Source organism: Corapipo altera, unplaced genomic scaffold (assembly GCF_003945725.1).
Source record: "Corapipo altera isolate COAL_440 unplaced genomic scaffold, ASM394572v1 56, whole genome shotgun sequence".
In the NCBI taxonomy this organism is placed as follows: domain Eukaryota; kingdom Metazoa; phylum Chordata; class Aves; order Passeriformes; family Pipridae; genus Corapipo; species Corapipo altera.
Window position 1 is genome coordinate 11,325,042 of NW_020884896.1, and position 22,715 is coordinate 11,347,756.

General features: G+C 39.0%; 1 protein-coding gene across 21 annotated transcripts in view; it reads right to left on the bottom strand.

Moving 5' to 3' along the window:
• Positions 1 to 22,715, bottom strand: part of ABLIM1 (actin binding LIM protein 1) — a 199,220-nt gene that overhangs the window by 129,834 nt on the left and 46,671 nt on the right. For 3 of the 21 annotated variants that reach the window (XM_027648233.1, XM_027648226.1, XM_027648227.1), the window contains exon 1: positions 6,160 to 6,475. The exons of 1 other annotated variant lie outside the window; for it this stretch is intronic. In XM_027648233.1, the coding sequence (XP_027504034.1) occupies positions 6,160 to 6,397 (238 nt within the window). In that variant the 5' untranslated portion in view covers positions 6,398 to 6,475. Of the gene's footprint in view, positions 1 to 6,159; positions 6,520 to 8,037; positions 8,199 to 17,598; positions 17,668 to 18,634; positions 18,741 to 19,511; positions 19,672 to 22,715 lie in introns of those variants that run through there. 17 more of the 21 variants (XM_027648235.1, XM_027648229.1, XM_027648232.1 and 14 more) reach the window with 13 other exon arrangements.

A 22,715-nucleotide genomic window follows, 5' to 3' on the forward strand; every position in this document is an offset into this window, starting at 1 on the left:
GTTGCTATTGCCTATGCACATAGCACAGAGGGAACCACAACATTTTCATTATTTCTTTCAACTTACAGCTGATTTAGCTCATCTTTCTTGCTAGCACCTAGTAACAGTAAGAACTGCAATTTTGCTCTTGTTTAGGGGATTACAGATAACAAAAAATTTAGGAGAGGGAACAGTGGAGCCCTACAGAGGTGAATTCAGTTGCTCTGAATGATGCTCCCTTAATGCAGATTAATGCTAAACCACTGATTTACTACTAAGCCAATTAGCTTAGACTGATCCAAGCACTGGACTGCCAGAAATCTGAAACAGGAAGCCAAGGGTTAAGAAGCTATTAATTGTTCTAATATTTTAAGTAAAAATGTGGCAGTGATTAAATTGCAGTAGAGATACTGCAAATGGGTAGAGGATGAAGAACTGAGCTTAACTGATTATTTTTTCTTTTTACATTTCATTAAAAACCAAAAAAAACCAAGCTAACTGTGCATATTTAGAGAACCAAAGATTATTAGGACCTAACAGAGATGGAGTTTCAGTTATACTTTTTCCTCAACATGAAACGGCTACTGAGTAATTTTCACAAGGATACTTCTCTGTGCTTTTCAGGACAATGCAGAACGTATCTCCATTTGAGAATCCCTTACTCATCTGAAGATTGACTAAATCCCTCACTTATCACTACTCTTCTAGACTGAGCAAACCTAATTCCATTAATCTTTTCTCATAAGTCTTTTTTGCTAATACCATTCCCTCTGTGTTCTACTAATTTCCCTCCAATTTATCAGCACTTTTCTCAAAATGCAATTCAAACCTAGAGACAGCTTCCAGCAGAGTTCTCTTCAGTGTCAGGAACAGAGAAAAATTATCTGGCCGCTGTATATAGCACAGCCCAGAATATACATATATATATATAAGATTGCAGAAAAAGAATGGCAGCAGTATTATAGAGTTAATTTATATTTACATTGTGGTAAGCATCATTATCCTCCATGTACTTTTCTGGATCAGTTTGTGTTAGTTTCCATTGCTTACCTGTGCTAGTCCATGCTTAACACTTTTAGTCTCTGAAATTCAACTGGGTAATTTAAAACCATTCACGTGACTTATCAGGACTATTTTGAATTAAGACATTGTCCTGCAGAAGGATGAAATAATGTTCCTAAATCTGTATTACCACAAATTTTAAAAGCATGCTCCCTGTTCAATCATATAAGTCAGCATTATTAAAAAAATATATTATAGGGACTGAGGCCAGGAGAGATTGCTCACTTGAAGGAATCAATTTGAAAAGCTATCAAAAAGAACCACCTTATCTGCAGTACAGGAGCAGTCTGTTCAGCACCTCTCTGCATCTAAAAAGTACCACCTACTACAATGCCAACAGAACCTGGATTTTCCTCTCACACATCACCACCTGCCACATCTGAGATTGCTTAGCTTTGGACACCCGACAAGTTCACACAGCACCTCTAAAATCCTAAGTCTGTAGGTCACACCAAGTATCCATTCTGTGGGGATCTACTATGAACACCATTAGCAGGTAAGACCAAAGATTAAAATAAGAATTGGGTTTTTTTCATTTGTGATTTCCTTCTTTCTGTTCAAGTAACAATAGGGATTGGTGTTAAAGAAACTGCATCCTTTAGGGTGATCTTGGGCACTCCTTGGAACGGAAAATGGCAATGGGGTACAAAGAGTTCATTTCCCCGACTGGGGGCTCCAGCTTTCTTGCTACAGGCCAGCAAGAAAACCCTACTAATGCAAGAAAGCTGATATGTGGGAGCTTAAATGTAAAACGGCATGTGAAGATTCCAATGTTTTATCCTCCTCTAGTATTTTACAACTGGACATTTTATTTCAAAGTTGTAAAGCCCATTCCTCTCAAGAACACTCTGCCTCTGTGTCTTCCCTCATATCACCTCTCAGACCCCTCCTCTCTGTAAACATACACACAGAAAAATCAGACCTTCTTTCTCATAAATCAGACTACTATCAAAAATCAGACTACTATTTCTCATAGAATAAAAAAGAATAGAGTATCTCAACTGGATTATCTACAATGATTATCTGCTCCAACTGCCTGACTAATTCAGGGCTGACCAAGTTAAAGCCTGTTAAGGGCATTGTTCACATGTTTTAAACACTGAAAGGCTTCAGGCATTGACCATCTCTTTAGGAAGCCCATTTCAGTGTTTGACCACTCTCTCAATGAAGAAATTCTTCCTAATGTCAAGTCTAAACTTTATCTGGTGCAGCTTTGAACCATTTCCATGCATTCTGTCACTGGATATCAGAAGAGACCACCACCTCCCTCTCTACATCCCCTCCAAGGAAAGAGCAATACAATCATAGACTGCTTTAGGTTGGAATGATCTTTGAGTCCAATCTTAACCTAATGCTGCCAAGTCTGCCACTAAACCATGTCCTTAAGTGCTATATCTACACATCTCAAATACCTCCAGGAATGGTGATTTCACCATTCTCCTGGGCAGCCTATTCCAATGTTTGATAGCCTTTCAGGTGAAAAAATTTTCCTAATATACAGTCTAAACCTCCCTTAGTGCAATTTAAGGACATTTCTTCTTTTCCCATGGCTTGTTACCTGGGAGAGGACACCAACCTCCACCTCACTACAACCTCTGTTCAGGTAGTTGATAAAGTTCTATCTGAGCCTCCTTTTCTCCAGGCTAAGCACCTCCAAGGCTCCCTCAGCCATTCCACATCAGACTTGTGCTCCAGACCCTTCCCCAGCTTGGTTTCATTTCTCTGAATGGGGTATGGGGTTGTTGTGACCCAAGTGCAGGACTCAGGACTTCATCTTATTGATCCCCATACGATTGATCCAGCCAGTCCAGATGCCTCTGTAGAGCCCTCCTGCCCTCAAGCAGATCTACATTCCTGCCCTACTTGGTGGTGTCAGTAAATTGACTGAGTGTGCACTCAATCCCCTCCTCCAGATCATAAATAATTACATTAAACTATTACATTAAATTATTGAGCCCTGGGGAACACCACTAGTGACCTCAAGTGGCCTCCAACTGGACTTAAATTCATTCAGCACCACTCTTTGGTCCTGGCTACCCAGGTAGTTGTTTTACCCAGTGAAGGGTAAATAGGACCTTGGTGCTTCACAGATTTTCTTCCACCAGTCCAGCTTGCTTCCTATCTCCCAATTGGGCTGTTTTCCTGCTCTCCAGATTCCTCACATGCCTTTCTCATCCTCTTAGTTCCTTCTGTCTTCCTTTACATGATCCAACAGAAGCAGCCATTCTCACAAGTGATGCTTTAAATAAAGACCATTACATAAAGAGGTACTAAAGTCCTACAAGAGGTCAGTTAGGTAATATGGTGTATATCTCCTTTCCCTCAGGTGTGTATCACTGTGGCAGCCAAAGAGTGATCAGTTTGGAGGGTTGCATAAGGTGTCATTGGTACAAGTGACAGATGACAGTATCTGGTACAAGAAGCAACATCACACAGTTTCAAGCCAATTTTCTCTTTAAAATTCCACTGCTCTTTTTGCAACCAATTTTCGACTCTTACTAGTCCTGACATTTTTCCACAGTCTTGCCTTCAGAAAATCAAAGCCATGTCCTGAACCAGGCTAAGACAGATTTTGTTGCAGCAAACTACATGATTGGCAACCTCTCTAATGGGAAGCATCCTTACCTTCTCCCCTACACACAGGAGGGAAGGTGGCTCATCATTCTTTGGCCAAATGAAATCAAGAGAAATACAAAATGAGGGTCCTTTCAGTGATTCAAAGCTGCTTTTGAACTCCTTTTATTTTAAGTTTTCTTCCATTTTTAGAGTATTTTTTAACTGTCAGTATGATGCTACCATTTAACTTTATGAGATAGGTTTAACCTCCAACATTCCCATTATGAAGGGGATAAATTTCAGGATACAAGTCCTAAGTAAAAGCAAGTCATGGGTTAAATGGATGAGATTCCAAAGGCTCACCTCCTGACCACTAAATAGCTCTGCACCTGTTGATAATTCCTGACCTTCCAAAAACCTAAAATATGGGGCTTTCCTGATGGTTATTATCCACATACAATCAGGAACGAAAATAATTAGTGAGTCTTCAAATGCCTTGAACAATGTAATTTCTAATCTCTGTTTGCAAAGCCAAATAGAGACAGCAAACTTGTCTTCCAGCAGGGTTTATAAGCTGCTAAATCTTGTAGTACTTGAGGGACTATAATCCCCAAGCAGCACAAGCTGGCCTAAGAGACAGTCTTACGTGTTTTGCATCTTAAAGTCACATACAGCATTTACAAGCAGGCGGTTTTCAAAAAGCATTCCACTGGTTTTGTTCTAAGCAGATGAGATTCTTATTCCAATTGCTTCACAGATTGGAGGAAGATGGGACACCAGACATCTTGCAACCTTTCAGTTAGCATTATACACAGCACTGGAAAGCAGGACCACCATATCCACCCTATTGAACAGTAGCACCCATGCTGTATAGGATGAAAGGAAAAAAAAACCCAGTGGTTATTTGCATTATCTATTGCAGCACAATGCTAAACAGAACCTGTCCCCCTGTCTTTGTAATTGCTTACAGAGTGAAGAACTACAGAATTGCAGATTTCTAGATTGTTTAACCCCACATAAATTAGAAGAAATTTGCACATGTGCAAAAATGTCGCTCCCACTTTGCTACGATAGCAAAGAATTTCTCTGGAGCCCTGCATGGATTGATCATACAGCTGGTTCATTCAAATAATTTTCACCTCTAAATTGTGGTTTATAAAAATGCCTAATGTGTCTGCAGAAGTTTTCTCCAGAATACCAATGTGAAACACTGGGGGGGCTGGCAACGGAGAATGATAGTTGCTTTTTCTAGTTCACAGCTATATTATATATTTGCCTCATGTTTTAGCAACACTTTAATTAAAATTTTTGTTTTAAAAAGAAAATGATTACTCAGAAGCAGTAACTATCTGAAACAGCATATGGGTTTTGGACAGTTCTATTCTTACAGCATGAAATTCACTGGATACAGAGCTGACTAGCAGAAGCTTTTGCACATAAGAAAAAGTGACATATACCAAAGTAAATCTTTGAAGAATACTTGCCTACCAAACACAACCAGTATTAACATTTTGAGGAGCTGCACAGAGTGACAAGTATGTGGCAGCTTTCTTGATCTTCTAAGTATAGGCAAAATTCCAGCACATAAGCAGTTTGGATTATGAAAACTGAGGTCCATAAAGCAAGTCCTAGAAGAAAAAAGATCTTTGAAATTTATCTGAAAGCTTCAGATTAACATTTATAGCCAATTTCACAGACTGGAGTTTCCAGAAAACTTTTTTTTTTAAATTTGTAACGGACTGTAACAAATTGGTTAAGCTGATGAATTCCAGATATAAGTTCTCCCACCACTGATAGTTCTATTAAGTAATAAACCAGTGTTCAATGTTAATTAAAACCAAATTTCAGCAACTACCGTGAGGAACAAGGAGCATTGTTAGGACTCTGTACATATACCCTCATTATGATACATGTTGAACGCAGTTCTAGTCCCCAGTTTTCCAAGGGTTATAATAGAATTAGCAAAATACATATAAAAGGATAATCAAAGGCATGGACTGACTCCTGCACAAATTGCATCTAAATAAATTACGATTTCTTATGCTGAAAAAGGAGGTACCTGGAAAAAACTTACAACAGAAGTCTATTAAATTCACAAGTGACAAGAAGGTGAACACAGAAAGACTTTTAATCACTTCTTCCAATTCAAGAATGAGGCAGCTTCAAATGATACTCCTTGGTAATAACTTTAAAACAAACAAAAGAGAATATAGTTTTACAGACCACCTAGGAAAGCTCAGAACACACTACTACAGCATGCTGTGCTTTCAAAAGGTACTTCTCTAGCTTAAATACTTCTGAAGTTTAAGGTCCCATTTGTCCCAGGATGTCCACATAGAAAGAGCCACATCTATGTCCATCAACTACTTTTGACTATCCAGATTCTAATTTGGCTTTTTATTCTTCTTTCCTTCCTCTCTGTCAGTGATAAATATTTCTCCACAGCTGAACACACTTACTGTCATAAACTATCTTGCTGCTATGCTAAAAATAAGGTAATTGTAAAGCAATTTAGTCTATTCACCAACCAAAAATCAAGATCCAATGCCAGTCTTCACTTACCCAGATCCTCAGGAGTGTCAAATAACTGCTCACACAAGTAATAGTCATCTGGATTCAAGTAGGGCAGTTGCTTCAGCAAGCTCTGCTTAGGAATGAGATATAAGACCTCTGCAATATTCCCATCCTCAATTACTGACATCCTTCTGACTGAATTTCGAAATTTCACTTTTTCCAGCACCAGTTCTTCACCTGATCCACACAGCCTCCCAAAGCTGTTTAAGATGGGGAAAGAAGGCATTTCTATTCGGAAGAAGGTAGGGAAAGCAACCTGTAGTGCATGCAGTCGGTCCACTACCCACGGCACACTGCCCTTTCCAATCCTTCTCTTTTTCTCTTATCCAGCAAAGGAGATTAAGGAAGATATATTTTTAGTGATTATCTTCAAGAGATCACAACAGTATGCTTGATCAGGTGATTGCCATCTACAACTATTGTAATCAGTTGAATCTCATCCCCGCGAATGCAAAAAAAATCAGAAACAAAACCATAAAGAGTATCTGAAAATCAGATTAATATTCAGGACAAGAGAAAGAACGTAACTGAGTTATATAAGAGGATTAGTTTAAAATCAAAAAACCTTGCTGTGTCAAAAATCTTATTATGGAAGAATCATCATCATCATCATCATAAGCTACAAAGGCACATCTGTGCATTTAATCTGCCATGGCCAGGTCTGTCTGTGTGCTACAGAGAAAAGGCTGTAGTAAAGGTAGAGCATGTCAGTCCTCCTTTTTCAGGAATGTACCAGCACTGGCTAGCACTGCTTCATAAGCAGATTTCTTTGGAGAAATCCTTTCTGCAGCTTTCACTGCCTATTGCAAACGAAAGCACTTAAGCTTTCCCCTAACTACTAAGGATTGGTTCACTTCTGCTCTTCCTCTCCACCTTCCTGCAGAGCTGACAGCAGAAGCTTTGCAGATACTGTGCCAACCCTTCCTGCTTCACTTACAAGAAGTATTTACATTAATCCAATTCCAGTGACTTGCTAATCTAATCATCTAATGAATATTTCTCCCTGGGGAAAGGCAGAGTTAATCATCAACAGGGCACTGGAAAGTCACAGGAAATTCCAAAGCAAAAGATATTAAAAAAAAAAAAAAAACACCAACCAACAACATTCATCATCTGTAAGAGAAAATTACAGGTAGACCCCAGACCTGGACCTGCTCAGAGACAACTTCAGATTTTTTACTGAGTGAAATTCCCAGAGACAAATGCACAACCAGTGTCTGGCCCAGGCTTTCTCCTTAACACACAGAAGTTAACTATAGCTGCAAAATGACCTGGTGTAATCACCACACTGCTTCCAGTAAGGCTTTTACTAAATTAGCAGGTGAAAAAACCTACCAATAGGCTTACTGAGCACAGTGAGAAACTGTCACTTAATTCTTCCCTCAAAATTCAGAGCTCAAGTACTAACTCCAGACTGGGACAGGCTTTGAAAAGAAGACTGCTTTATTTACTGTTTTAAAGAGAAAATATCATCGCATAAATCCAGACTTCGATCATCTCATTACACAGCTCCTACGAGGTCAATCACATTTTATTTCTCAAGTAGTATGACTTCTATATTATCTTGAAAACAAGCCTGAAATCACAGTTCCCTTAAACAGCCACTCTCCTGAGTTTTCTAATCGATCACAGGTACAGTAGGGCAAAGCCAGAATAAATCTGCACACTGTAATAATTTTAATGAGGTGATGCTAGTGTATGTTAGAATAGGAGCTGGTTCAATAAATACAGCAATTCCAGTTCTGCCTTAAAGTATCTTGTATCAGATCAGACATCTCAGCAAATGCTGTGTTTTAAGCATTCCTCCTAGGAAATGAAGCTTTGCAGCAATTTTTCAATCTCTCCTAGATTTCTCAGCCTACTGACCTGTACATTGCAGCCCCTCAATGTAAAAGACAGCTCTGAAAATCCAAAAGCTTCTGCCACTTCAGCTGAAGGTGGATCACCAGTGCTTAAAGCAGAGGGATGACTCATAGGAGATGGCTGGGTGCACGTTGACAAGTATCTCTCAGTGTAAGAGCGTCATTTGTTGCTGGATAATCGGTGAAGGATGTTGACATCTGACAACAGCAGCGCCAGCTCTCCTCACTGACACGTCATGGTGGACTTTGCCCTTTGAGGCAGGTGAGGCAAAAGCACACATTGCTCATACATGAACTCTGCTGCAGAAGTTAATCCTCATAAAAGCAGAAAGGTGAGCTCTGCAGAAACTGTTTAAACTATGGCAACATTTGCTTGGCTGCCTAAATCCCAGAAGAAAAGCTTGTCCTTCATTGGAGTTTGAACACACTGGTTTGAGACTGACTCCCCATTATCTGCTGATTCCAACCATCAGCTCTAGTCTCCAAGGCAGTCATTACAACAGCTATTGCAGTAAGAACTAAACCAGTATGACCTCTTTATCCACTAGAGAAACAGTCAGCTTGTGGTCACTGTAGAAGAGTCTGATGTTGTATCAGCGGCGCACAATCCAGCATCCTTCCACCACCAAGACACATGGGATTGGTGGGGAACCACAGACCAGAATTTAGTGACCCTAACATGTCACTGCAGAAGCATCCTACTTAATTAAAAAAAAGATTCTCCTTTCTCTGAGAGAGACTTCTCTAATGCTGCCCCTTTCCAGCTCTGGCTATTGCCGTTGCTGCCTGAGAACCACCCTTTCAAAGACCATATGCCAGCTGCTCCTTATAACACAAAGCAATATAATTTTTTGATAGTTTTTTTTTTTAAGTACAGTGTATGTGTTCAAGAGCCTCCATCCTGTCAGTATGCAATATAAGGGGACAAGCAGCAGAAATGAGCAAAATAAGACCAGGAAGCATCAGTGTGGCTTCCCAAAGAAGACGAAGGACTGTTTGAAGAAGTAGGACAAGGCCTGCAACACACTGTTACCAAGGGCTGGGATTTAGCCTTAGTCTGAATCAAAAAGTCAGTTGTGATCTCCTACCACTTAAGTAAAGCATTCAATTAAGTGGAAAAGACTGATTTCTAATATTCTTGCTGAAGAGAAAAGAAAAAGGCAGGAAACACAAGGGCACAAGCTTGTCCTTACGTTTCTTGAAAGCCAATCTCAGGAATCCAGGGCACTCAACTCAGAACTAGTGTTGAGGAAATTTCCTCAATATCTGCCAAGTAGCAAATCATGTTTAAATCACTGCCAATTCAAAGCCACGTCTAATCCAAGTAGTCAGTGCTGGGATCTCGAGCCTTCACAGAGCACAGTGTGAGGTATGGGCACTTTCCAGACTGACAGTTTTCACGGGGGGTTGGCTGGATCTGAGACAGGATTAAGCAGAATAGCTACATTAAATATTTTATCTCATTACCAACTTTATAAATATTTTATTTATAAATATTTCAGCTGTCTCAAGATCATTTCCCATTCAATCCCCTCTGAATTCACCAAACCAATTGGCTGCCTGGATGATAAAAATACATGTATGTTTCATATGCAACCAGGAATAGAAGCTTCTGCACTAATTCTACTAGAACAGAAGTAACAAAAAAATATGACTGCAATGCACAAATAAATTACAAAACAGAACAGCGAGCAGTGAGTAATAGTAAAAATCAGACAACAAGGGCTAAACAAACTGTAGAAGAAACATCCCTCCATGCTCCAGAGCAACACTGAGAATTAGACTTGCCCTTCAGCTAAGTAAAAGGCAGAAATGTGTAGTGCACTAATGCTGTCTTTAATTGCTTCTGTCATCAGAGTTAAACTTCTTGCAAATGCATTTCAGTGTGACTTTATTCTTATATTGAAAGCAACAAAAACCCCAAGCAAAAACCCAAGAAATTGAAGTCAGACACACTAGCTCTGCAAAACCTAGCTGCAAAAAATAATCAAAAACACAGGAAGGAAGGTAAAACAAAATGACATTTTCCTTTTCCCTCATACCACTAGGAGGGTAACACATCTATTGCACAGGTAGGTAGCCCCAAATAGTGTTTCTTGCATCTGATATCATGATTATCTTATTCTCTCATATAAGAATTCTCAAAGATATCAAGAGTAAGGAGGGGAAAAAAAGGGCCTTCATATAAATGAAAAATAAGCAAGCACTATATCTATTTCTACCATGAAATATAGTTATCCACACAATAAAATAACTAAAACAGCAAGCGACAGCAAAAAAAATTCCAATATTCAAGTTCACACACACACAAAAAAGAAACAAAACCTTGTGGTAAAATTACTTCACACATGAAGATTTTTCACTTTTGACACACACAATTTACTTACTCAAGACTGCAGGATGACGTACAAACCCTCAGCTATTTACTGTAAACTTGAGGAAACACTTCATCCCCACAATGAAGACCAAAAAAATCCACATGCACATCTTAATTTCTTTACCTAAATGTCCAAAACAGGCAGTCATCTTCTGGGCATACTGATACAAGCCCTTCACACTGTAGGGTTCCTCACCAAGGACCTGCTCAGTCATGGCTTCAGAATGAGCTGCCTTTCTCTGCAAAGTCAACCAACTACTGCTTGCTTGAGACTGATAAGACAACAGAGCTTCCTCTTCCAATTTATCTCCATTAATAATTCAGGTCCTACATAAAATTTGCTGAGGTTTAAAAAACGGCAGTGCAAAGCTCTTCTGTGGCTTTTGAAGTAATCATATTTTAGTCCTTAAAAAGTATCTCAGCTATTATATTCCAATAATTTACAGGAAGTATTTTCAAATTGAAACAAAATCCATTCCCTTGCTGCACAAGGGGAAATATTGTTGGGATTATGCTCAGATCAGAGAGATATTTAAAATATTCACCCAGCTCAAATCCAGAAACAGAATGACCAGCACTACTAAAATGTGTTAGTATGCACTGTTTAGTGTTTTCAGCAATGACATGGACAGTGGAATCGAGCGCACACAATGAGTGAGGTGAAACACTGGCACAGGTTGCCCAGAAAGGTTGTGGATGCCCCATCCCCGGAAAAATTCAAGGCCAGGTTGGATGGGGCTCTGAGCAACCTGATCTAGTGGAAGATGTCCCTGCTCATTGCAGGAGGGTTCGAATAGATGACCTTTAAATTTTCCTTTAAACCCAAACCACTCTATAATTCCATGATAATCCTGCAAACCGACATGTCCACTGCTATAAGACCACCACTAGTTCACCCTGCACCACTTTTCAGTGCTGTATATCTTCTGGGAACTGAAAACCCCAAAACAGCCCAGGTACAAACATCATTGTGTTTTCTGGTACTTTCCAGCACAGCATATTTCAGAAGAACAGCCAGGAGCAACAGGAAGAGGGTATTTTCTCAGCTCACTCACTGGAGCATGAGGCCCATCTAATCTTGTTGTTATCTTGGTTGAGAAGAAAATACACAAGAACTGACTCAGCAGTCCTGCTGCCAGCCAGCTGCAGTGGCCACACATACCTATCTCTGTTCTGCTTGCCTAAAAAATCCAGTACTAATCACATCATCAAGGAGATCTACTTAGCTAAACACTTGCAGAATGGTTTTGGCTTGATTGGGGTGATGATTACCAGTGAGGAACAGGTGTTCCTCACAAGCAAATATGCTCCTTGTTCACTACACTTGGTTTTTGTCCATTCACTTGACACTTGCTGCTTCCTTACTAAGACCATATCCACTCCTGAAAAAATATTTAGTAGAGATCATATAATGACTGCTGATAGCCACATTAAGCACTGTTACTACTAAGCAGACACTTTAAAGAGAGATCTGTGCTAGTACATCTAGACGCAAATTTTATTCAGAACAGATTGAAAAGCCTAGTTATTAGTATTTAATAATACTTCAACAATTTATTGTCTATAAAAGCATAAGAGGTAGGAATTCTACTGTCTGCCGGTCTCTACCAAGTTGGTTTGCTGGTTTAAACCCACGTAAGTTCTACAAGGTAAGCCATACTACTGCTTATGGCAGGAGGAACAGAAAGACCACAAAGCTACAAGGCATCTCTGTGCTGGCAAAAAACCAGAGTGGCTCACTGAGAAGGGCTAATTCAGGTTAAAGTGATATCAAAGGCAGGACAGTTTGTGTTATAACTCAGCTGAGCAACACAATCAAGCAGCAGTCTCCCACACAGGCTTGTTACCAAGCTGCCACATTGAATTTTTTCTCCATTGCTATTATAACTGACCTTTGAGTAATCATTAGCCAAATTCCATCCAAAACAGCTGTTTCAGGAGCACACACATGTGAAGCACAGTAGTGAAAAACTGTTACAAAAGTCTGTCAAGTTGATGAAGTCCTTGAAAGTCTAAGTGAAAGGACAAGTTCAAGCCGGAATAGAGTGAAGCTACATTTGTATTGTTGTACACTGAGTCAAACTTCAACTCTTTGTAAAAACATCTGGGGATCTCCCAAGGTTGCACACTGCAAACTGAAGCCCAGGTTTATACATCAACAGCAAGACTTGCATGCACAAACTCTTTCATTAAACTAATTCAGAAATAAGAAAAAAATGTTATTTTATGTACTGGTTTCTTAGTATTCATTCAAAAACATACATGAAACATCGCTTTGCTTTTATTCTCCTGTTACAATTCATAACCAAGAAAAAAAACAAGAGAAAACACAACTGCATTTCTCAGACTTAACTAAGACCATGCAGTGACAATTTCCTTTCCCAACTGATGACATTTGCAAAATCTTTCAGCTGAATTAAAGCATTGTGCTCAGCTTCCTGTTATCAACTATGTATGATAACTTCCATGGCACATGAGCCTTTGATAACAAAGCCCAGCTTTGCAATGCATTGTAACACTGGACAGGCAGCATAACAAGCTCTTGGGAATGCTTTCCCCTTTGCTGTACGCTCAGAAACTGAATCTGACTCACTTCCCTAAATCCCAACAACCACCAAGTTTATCCTCCAGTGAAACAGTGAGCAGAAGGATTAAACAAACAAAGATATCTAAACAATATGCTTGAGGTTACATCTAATCATCTTTTTCTCAGACAAAAGAGAGTCATTTACCTTCACATGAAATTATTAACTGGGCTGAAATAGTACACAGAAAATCAATCACCAAATGAAATACTCAAATGATGTTAGGGGGGAAAAAAAACCCACCCCAAAACAGTAATGTCAGTTAGCAAAGTACTGTCTACTACCTCTCCAAGCCTTAACATGGGATTTGAGAAACATGCTGTCTCTGCTCTCTCACAGACTTGCTGTTCATCCCTAAGCCATTCCCTTAATCTCTTTCATTGTGTTTCCCCCTATCACTTTCCCCCCTCATAAGGGATTTGCAACAATAGGTACATTAAAGACTGAAGTTTTCAGATTCTGTGATAATAGAAACTATAGAAGTACCACAGATAATAACACTAGGAACTCGCTGGTCAGCATTAAAAAAGAGGTCATGTAAAGCATAGCTGAGCGCTTCTCCTTGATCTCCATTACCTTACAACTTCATTACCATATTTCTCAAGATTTTCCAATAGATCGCAGCCCTTATTTAACACTAAAAGTGCTCATTTGCCATGGAAAATCAGGTTATCAGGTAAGGCAAAGAGTTAATTCTGTACATCTTCTCGCATCTGGAAATTCCATTTTTAGTTATTCTTCCCCAAACAAGCAAAATCACTGCTGCTGTGGTTGCTGTGACTAGAAGAGTTATCAGGTTATGACAAAAGCTATTTACCTTACTTTATCAATTCCAATGTTTATTTCAGAGTAGTCATGGAAAAAATAAATAATCTCTGTTCACATCTATTTTCAGACATAAAATAACAGTGTGTGCATTAATGGATCTGTCTATTGCATTATTACAAGATGAGGTGGCTCAGCATTTTATTTCCTGGCAGCACAAGGCTAATCTATTGATCTACAATGTCAAGAACACTGCACTGTGTATTCTTACAGCAAAACCAATCCTTTTTACTTATATGTGGGGAAAAAACCCAACTGCAGTTGCTGACAACTGAAGCAATCTTGTAGGCAGGATACAGTGAAAGCTATATGAAATATAAATATAAAAACTGCTGCACCCCCAAGACTCTGTATGATTGAACAACTGACTCCACAACACAATTTAAGCACTTGCCTATCTTAAAGCTTATAAATAATCCCACAACATCCGTGGGGCTGAGCTCTACGCTAGAAGTCAAAGAGATGCCTAAGCCACTCTAGGGAGCAATTAGTCAAAAGGATCCTGCCAGAAGCTGGCAGTCCTTCAGATCTTCAGTAGGAAGCTTTTTTTTCTATTTCTCAGCAATGCTTAGGTGTCTTTTATTTAAACAGAGCAAAGACTTTCAAGATAACTGTAATTCCTTTAATCATACTTTTTTTTCTTTACTTTTCCTTTCTTGAACTTTGACATTTTTCTTCCAGCTAAAAGGAGAAACCGCTTGTAACATTCTCTTCACAATGTAGACTTCATAGGAACTGAGACAGAAATACGTTGGGAAGCAAAGAGATCAAAGTTGAAAGCTTTATTTATTTCCTGTACCCTTGTAAAGAATGATGTGTTACAAACATGGCATCAAAGAAAGCACCACTCCATTTGTTATGTATTGAAATAAACTGCTTATTATTATACTCCCTTCTGACACATCACATAATTACAAAAATATGCACAGTAACTTTACCAAAATGCTGAACAAAGAATTATACAAGAAGAAAGTCTCCACATCACTGCAGGGCTACCTGAACATCTTAGGTTGACATTACCCCTTCTTTCTTAACAGTAGATCTTCTGCTGTAGATGTAGCACCAGCACACATGATCATAAAAATTAAGTATTTCTCTTGCTGCATCCAACTCACGATGTCTCCAACATCATAGCCATTGTCAGAGCATGGTATAACTCTAAAAGGATAACTTCTGCAGTCATACTGCCCTCTCCTAGCTTCAACGAAGCTTTAAAAGAGATTCTTTCTTTGTACTACAAGGACTACTTTAAGCCCCTACCAGAAGCCAGTACAAACTTTTTGTCAATGTCCATCACAACTAAGAATAGGAGGTTACCTTTCTACACAGTGGAAAGCATGGCACTACCACTGGATGCCAAAAATGACATCAGATTACTTCATTCACTGCCAACATTCCTAATAAAAGCAGCTTTAAATATGCTGTGTTGGCTAACCTTTGTCTTCTAATTAAATAAATCCTACAGCACTGTTGAACCCTTCCTCTTGTGGTCAGCACTATCTTATGGTTAAATCAGCTGCACACACACACACAAGTGCTCAAAAGAGCCATGTTAAAAACTAAGAAACTGTCAGTTAAGCAAAATTATGACTCTATGAGCAGCTCACTTCTCACACAGGGATCACATTCTGCACAGGCAAAAATGAGGTATAGTCACATCTGAAAATGCATTAGTGGGGCAGACAAAACACTTGGAATTTGTTTCAATCTATGAATGGCAGGAAATTGCATATAACGTACCATGTACCAACTAGTATTTGATAAAGAGAGGTTTTGGTCCCCTAGAAACAGTGGTCTGTGGTCATAGAAACAGTTTCCTTGTTTTTAATTGATAGTTTACTGGAATCTACTCAAATAAGTGCTGTAATCTGGCACCATCAGGAAAAGCAACAGCCAGAGAAACACAGCAAACTTCCAAAGCTGACAGGACATTAAAGAGGAGACACATGTTCTCGATTTGACAACAGGTACAGCTGGGTTTGTTCTTTACCAGTGCCACTCAACACAGGACAAGCCTTATCTTACGATATTTCCCTGACATGCCCGATGTTGTGAAGCCGTGCCTATCAAATCCCATCAGAGTTATTCAAAGACAGCACTAAATCTTGATCTTGCAGAGGAAGTGGAGGGCACTCACGATCTAGCCCTCTACAATTATGGAAGAGAAGGTAGGAGATAAGGTCGTACAACTGTGGGAAAAATCATTCCAGTGGTATCACAAACTAAAGGAATGGTGAATGAGTCAAATGGAGTAGCTAAAAAAATCTAAGACCACTACATTGACTACTTGACTGACATTTACCCTATTGTATTTGCAACAATTATTTACAGTAGTATTTCTTCAGCAAGAATTTCTTGATTTTATCCTGACATTACTTGACCAAATGACATCTACTGAGGTTAATTTTTTTTTTTAAGGTTATGTGTGTTATGGGTTACTAAGAAAAGTAGTTTTTCTAGCTGGTGAACTTTAAACACAAGTGTGGGATTTTAATTAATTTTAAATTAACTGTAACCAGAATATAGTGTAAAGTCAAGATGGCCCTGGCCATCTTTGAGGGAGGATCTTCTGCTGCATTCTTATTCATCATCATGGAGTCTCTGTACTTCTTGTTACTTAAAATATATTAAATGTTGCATCTAGGCAGTTGCTTCACCATGAGAGGCCTGGTTCTTCAGTTTATGTAGAATGCAAACAACTATTAATAGTACATATTAGGAGGTTAGTTTGTTTAGGTTTTTTCAGTGTAAACACTCCCTCAGTCTAAAGCAAAACTTAGTTTCCTTTTATTTGTGTTGACGTTACCACTGTGGTAATTGTTTAAAACACAGATTTACCACTGACACAAATCAACGACCAAGAAAAAAATTCCTTTTCCATGAATTCAGCTTCAGAATTCCTTCTGGTATTAACATTCTCTAATCATCTTCAATTTTTTGGGGTCAGAGTTTTGTTCTGGTTTGATTTAGGAATAGTTCTGCAATGAAGGATAGCAAAACAACAACAACAATTAAAGAAAGTAGGCAAGCCAGCCAAACTGTCAGGCTGTGTGAACAAAAACTGATTGATGAACTGTTTCTACCAGCACTGTGCAAAATTTTCAGATGAATCAGTTAAAACAGGTGCTGACCACCACAGCATTTATCAGAAGAAAACCTTATGTTCTAAACATACGTTGTGCATACTTTCAGACTGAAATTAGCTGGCAGCTTCCAGTTACTTTCTTTTTAACTAGGAATGAATTATAAGATAATGCATTATTTTGTAGTGGTTTTCTGATTGTTTTGTTATTGAGGTTTTCCCTCCATATTCATGCTTTCTTTGAAATCCAAATCCTCCCAGTACTTTTCCTTGAATCAATTAATTCATTCTGAGCAAGTAAAGAATTTCAGTTCTCCAGCTGCTTACTGGGTTATCATCAGAATGAGGTCAGGCCTTCCACCTTAAAATAGACAGCTGACAAAAAGCATTAGTGGATCATTTTTCTAGAATGAGAAAGCCAGCATGTGAAATGGATTAAAAATGAAAGTAAAACAAAGGAATCTGTTTTCATTACCCACTTTAATGAAATGACAAACACTTATCTCTACATATATATGTATTATATTTCAAGATGGTTTGATTCTCGACCCCCTCCTAACGTTGGGGAAGAGAAAGTGCAAAAACCTACAGAGTAGCAGGGAGAAGTAATCAATCATTTCTCCTGTGCCTTCTCAGCGTGGCAGCCAGGAGTTTGTCCACCAGGACCCAACAGTGAGAACAGATTTCCATACCCACCTAAGAAGTCACCAGGACCAACCAAAGCAGGCAGAGACACAAGCAAGACTTCCCTAGTTCTCAGTGTATCTGGTCAGGAATGGAGAAACAGATATTCAGCCTAATCACTCCATAATGAATACCCACAGGACTTGAGGATAAATGATCAGTGCGTTCACATGATATGGTCATCTCTCACATCACAAGAATATCATAGACTCAGAGAAACACAGAATCCCTTAGGTTGGAAAAGACTTCTAAAATCATGGAATCCAACCATTAAACCCATCATTGCCAAGTTCAGCACTAACCATGTCCTCAAGTGCCACATATCTGAATATACAGAAACAGCTGATTTTAACCAAATGCTATTCAATTGTACTTTGTGGAGATTAATTTATATTCATGTAATAAATAAAAAATAGCATTTAAAATAAAATAAAGAAATAAGGAAAGAAAAATAAGTAATTTTGATCACCTACTTCAGCACACATTGGGAGAAACAGAAGAAATAGGACTGTTATACCTAGTTCAACATTAGGTTAAGTGTTTGGCCTACAAAGACTAACTAGCAATAGAAAAATTGTTATAAACAGTTGGTAGAATGTTTGGGTTATGTTTTTCTGGGTTTTTTTTAAGGTAAGGTGATACTTTTCATAAAGATGTGTACACAGTTCTTTAATAGGTCTACCTGTACATATTTTAATCTCCAGACCCATAAAGACAGATGAATCTGTCAGACATTATTTTTAAGAGACAAATATTGGATTAGACAATGCAAAGAAAAACATAGGACTTTACTTCTTCCACCTCCAACCCCTGAAATCAGATGGGTACCCCAAGGGTTTATCTATCTGTCCAAGTATAACAGAGAAAGCAACTACCCACACTTGAGTTACCGAGAAAGCGAAATATGTCTTTTATACTTATGCTTCTTCCCCTGCCTTTATCTAAGATTGTGGTATAAAAAAAGAGAAATGTTTACTAAGCAAACTAAGATTTGCATGTCTCTGTGATGCAAAGAGTATTCACTTTGTATCACTTTGTTGGAACTCACCACCAAAACTGTGCTGAATGTGCTTTTGGTGTGTAGAAGCAAAGTGCTTCGAGTCTCCCCTCCTGGTAGCTCCTTGCAGGTTGCTACACGCTGGCATCCTGTGCTGCGCAGTCATTCCTGCAGCACCTCTGAGCCCGGGGAAAAGGGAAAGGCACGGCTCACCAGCCACAGCCGCTGAACACCCCTCCCTGCTGCCTGCCTGTGACAGGCGGCTGCAGGACAGCCAAGAACCCGTAGGTGTGCTCAGACAGTAAGTCACAGATTGCACAACAAGGCTTCTCCAGGTTAAACACCAAAGAAATCTGCCCTCAGAAGCACCCTAACGTGGATCTGTTATCAGCTTTTCACTCAAAGCGTTAATTAGCAAGACTCAGAACTCTTATGCCACCTTCCACTACATAACCCTAAAATCTCTTTTTTAACAGAACCCACCCCACAGCAAAAGTATGTTGTCATCATCTTTACCTAGAAGACAGAAAACTGCAAAGCAGAGCAGTGAATTCTCTCTTACAAAAATACACATGGAGCTGGATAACAAGCATGTTTAATTCCACTGGGTTATGTGCTGCTCCCTATATTAAGAAATCCAGTCTAGGGGAGTAACACATGGGTGCATGCACATGCTGTTCATCCAGGAAACAAAGTCCACTGTTCATAAAACACACCAGGCTGGAGAGGTGTTTAACTGTTAAACCATTAAAGAAAAACAAACTGAAATAAAGAAATTGCTTTATCAGAAAGATCCCAATTTCAGTCGACAGAAGTTCCTCAGCCTGATTTCCTTCTGTAAATCCAAGAACCAATGTCCTGTGGAAGTCTTAACCTATGTTATTTACCAACAGAGATTTACATAGCAGAGCTATAGTCCAGGACAAACCTTTGCCATTTGCAGAGCTCTGATGTATTTCTAGTTCCATTTGTGCTCTCAAGCAGTACTGTTTCTGGACCTCAAAAGCTACAGCCTCCCAGAGGACGGATGACAAGCTGGAGGAACAAGTGAAAGCCTTCAGAAGTGCTCACTCTATGGCTCCACTCCTAGAATTTCCTGGGTTGAACAGTATTAAAGGGAGTGGCCCAAGCAGAATAGGTGTGTCTGTGTTCCCAAACAGTTTAAAGGAAGAGTGAATATTTTCCTCTAGATATTCCACTACTGATCAAGACCTTGGTATGTTGTCTTTCAAACAGTGACATGTTTCAATGTATTGACCATTTCAAAGCAGCTGGTATTATTGATAACTAGCTTTTTCATACAACAGAATCGTAAACAGCCTCAAAGGTTGTCTGCAAACAGACTTGATTTTTTCCTGAGACTGTTTTCTTTCTATTTTACTCTGCATCTCATCTCCACTCCACTCCTTTTCTTTTATGGCTATATTGCACCCAAACAAAAGAGGAAGAATCTGTGGAAGAAACACTGTTACCCCTTTCCACACACACTTGGAGCAGGGAAAGCTGAAGGGTCAGTCATCTTCCCTCTGTTCCCAGAACACCCCTCCCGGACAGAAGCAATTAGGCTCCTGTAAGTGCAGACTTCCAGGCATTTCCTTCTACGCAGTTGCATATACCCAGAGACAAACTGTTCCATGAGCAGATGAATTAATGAATCTTTCCATTCTGACTGATTTGCGTCCAACATCCTCAACACCCATCAGGTTTGCCCTACCTCCTTGTAACATCCTCTTGGCAATACCATTCCTAGAATTACTTCCAGTTCCTTTCCATTTGTCTGCTTTCCCAGTTCCTCTCCATGTCCTTTAAATCATCCACACAACCCTTAAGCTGTCTTCTTTAACTGCTTCAGATTCTCCAATTTCCACCCATACGTTCTGAACCACACATTTTCTTCTTTCACTCTCTCACTTTTCCCCTGTACTCATACTACTGGTTAGTATCTTTAAGTTCTGTTTCCCTGAAAGAAGCAGAGAGGAAAGACTGACAGAGAAGTTGCATAACTCTTGTCCTAGGAAATGTGACTGAAAAGCAGCCAAACACAAGGTGCAGAAGCGACAACTTGCAACCCAAAGGCCTCTCTGGAACACTATTACTGTCCTCTCTACATTAATATGGACTGAGAGATGCTGCTGAAATAAGAATCCAACTTTATCCTTAAGGTTTCACCTTAGATGAAAAAAAAAAAAGTAATTTCTCTTCTATTCATGAATGAAAAGATGCCAGAAACACATAAAAACTTTTGGGTTCCTGTGTGAGAACTGCTAAATCCTACCAAATTTTGGCCAAGTACTTTTAATTCCCTTCTTCAAACACTAAATCCAGAATTTCCTGGACTCTTGACTTAATTTTTCCCACAATGAATTGTCATCTTCTCAGCCAGTTTATTAAAAATACAGTCATGAAGACACAGACAAATGTAAACATGGGCACAGAATCTGGTCTCTCTACCTTTATTCTCAGCTGTTATTGTCCTCCTCTGCCTTTATAAATTTTATTTGCTGCCAAATTAAGTGGATTGCAGGACAGGGCGTTCACTCCATTTGGATTTAACGTGCCTCACTGAAAATGAATAGCTCATCAGAAACACTGCTTTATTTTCACCACATTCTTCTTTTTAATACTCAAAGCACTCCACACTTTAATTACCACTACCAACACTCTGATGTGGTAAGCAGATACAATTATTCCTGTTCTATGGACAAAAAATTAAAGCACTATATTCCCAGGAAGTGTTGACCACTAGAATTTATTTATTCTATTTACTCTGCTCCTATGTATCACTGCGTACTGTGTACCTGTCCCAGGGAAAATGCTGAAGTGGAGCTCTATGGGCCCAGAAATAAGTTATTCTGTCCTCATTAAGAGACAAATTCCTCAAGTACACCAGTGTGACTTTTCTGCAGTTTCATATTTTTTCTCTCTTAGATGAAGAGATAAAGGGGAAAGAAGGTGAGAGTGATTCAATATAAATCTACGAGTCACATACTCACACCAGCTATGTATTACTACTACCTGCAACATTAGACAGTATATTCAAAACATATATAAATTTAAGTCATCTATATGGCTATGTATGTATGTGTGTACATACACATCACCTCTTTAATACAATTGACTCTGTATTTATTTTCATTTATGTTAAATTAACTGAACATACCTAGTAGCTTTGTACACTGTGATCACTTCACATGCTAATCCCAAGTCCCATCTCAGGACTTCTGTTGCTAATGCTGAAGATCTAGTCTCCAGAAACTCCAGAGTATTCGAAATCTGCCAGTGTGCTGTCATAAACATTGTATGTTGCTCTCATGAAAAAAAAAAAAAAAAAACAACAAAAAAACATGTAAATCTTGCCAAGAGACAAGACTTGGAAATACTGCAGTGTATTATGCTCAGCAGAGAGATGTTTTTGTTGGCTATTAAAGCTCAGCAGAGACTTTCTGGCTGTTAGTTCTCCAGCAATTTCATCGGATTTAGCTTATTCCATCCTACACAGTTCTCAGGCTTATTGTAATTCCTACAAAGTGATTGAGAATAATCAATCCCTGTGCTGCAAGGGATACACAGAGCTACACTGGTGCCAGAAAAACAGAGAGACAACAGTATTCTCCATGACTCCATCACAGTGATCAACAATATGACATTTCTTAAATTTAAAATTTGTAATCATTTGTACGATTTTAATTTTCTTTTATTGCCTCTTTTTTTCTTTCCAGACTTCATGTAACTCAAACAGAAGCACCCACAAACTACCCAGTATCAGAAAACCCACTAATCAAGAATGTGATCAGCCACTTCAGAAAGCCACAGGTCCATGAGTCAGCACATTCCCGCTGCATCTAGTGGGAGACACAGAAGGCACCACAATTTCTCCTTCAAGTTTCAAAAGCTGTTCTTCCTCAATAAGATTAAGCCATATGAGCTCAGCCTGCTCCCTGGAAGATTTTATCCCTGTTGAGATATTCTTTTCATACTACAGATGAGGAAAACACCAGGCAAACTTAATGATCCTCCGGGACCACAAAACTCTATGCCCAGCTTAGAAACTGAATCTAGGTGTCATAAATCCCAACCCAATGGTCCAGCCATTACATCTCCTGTTTAAAGAGAATTATTTATTTAAAACAAA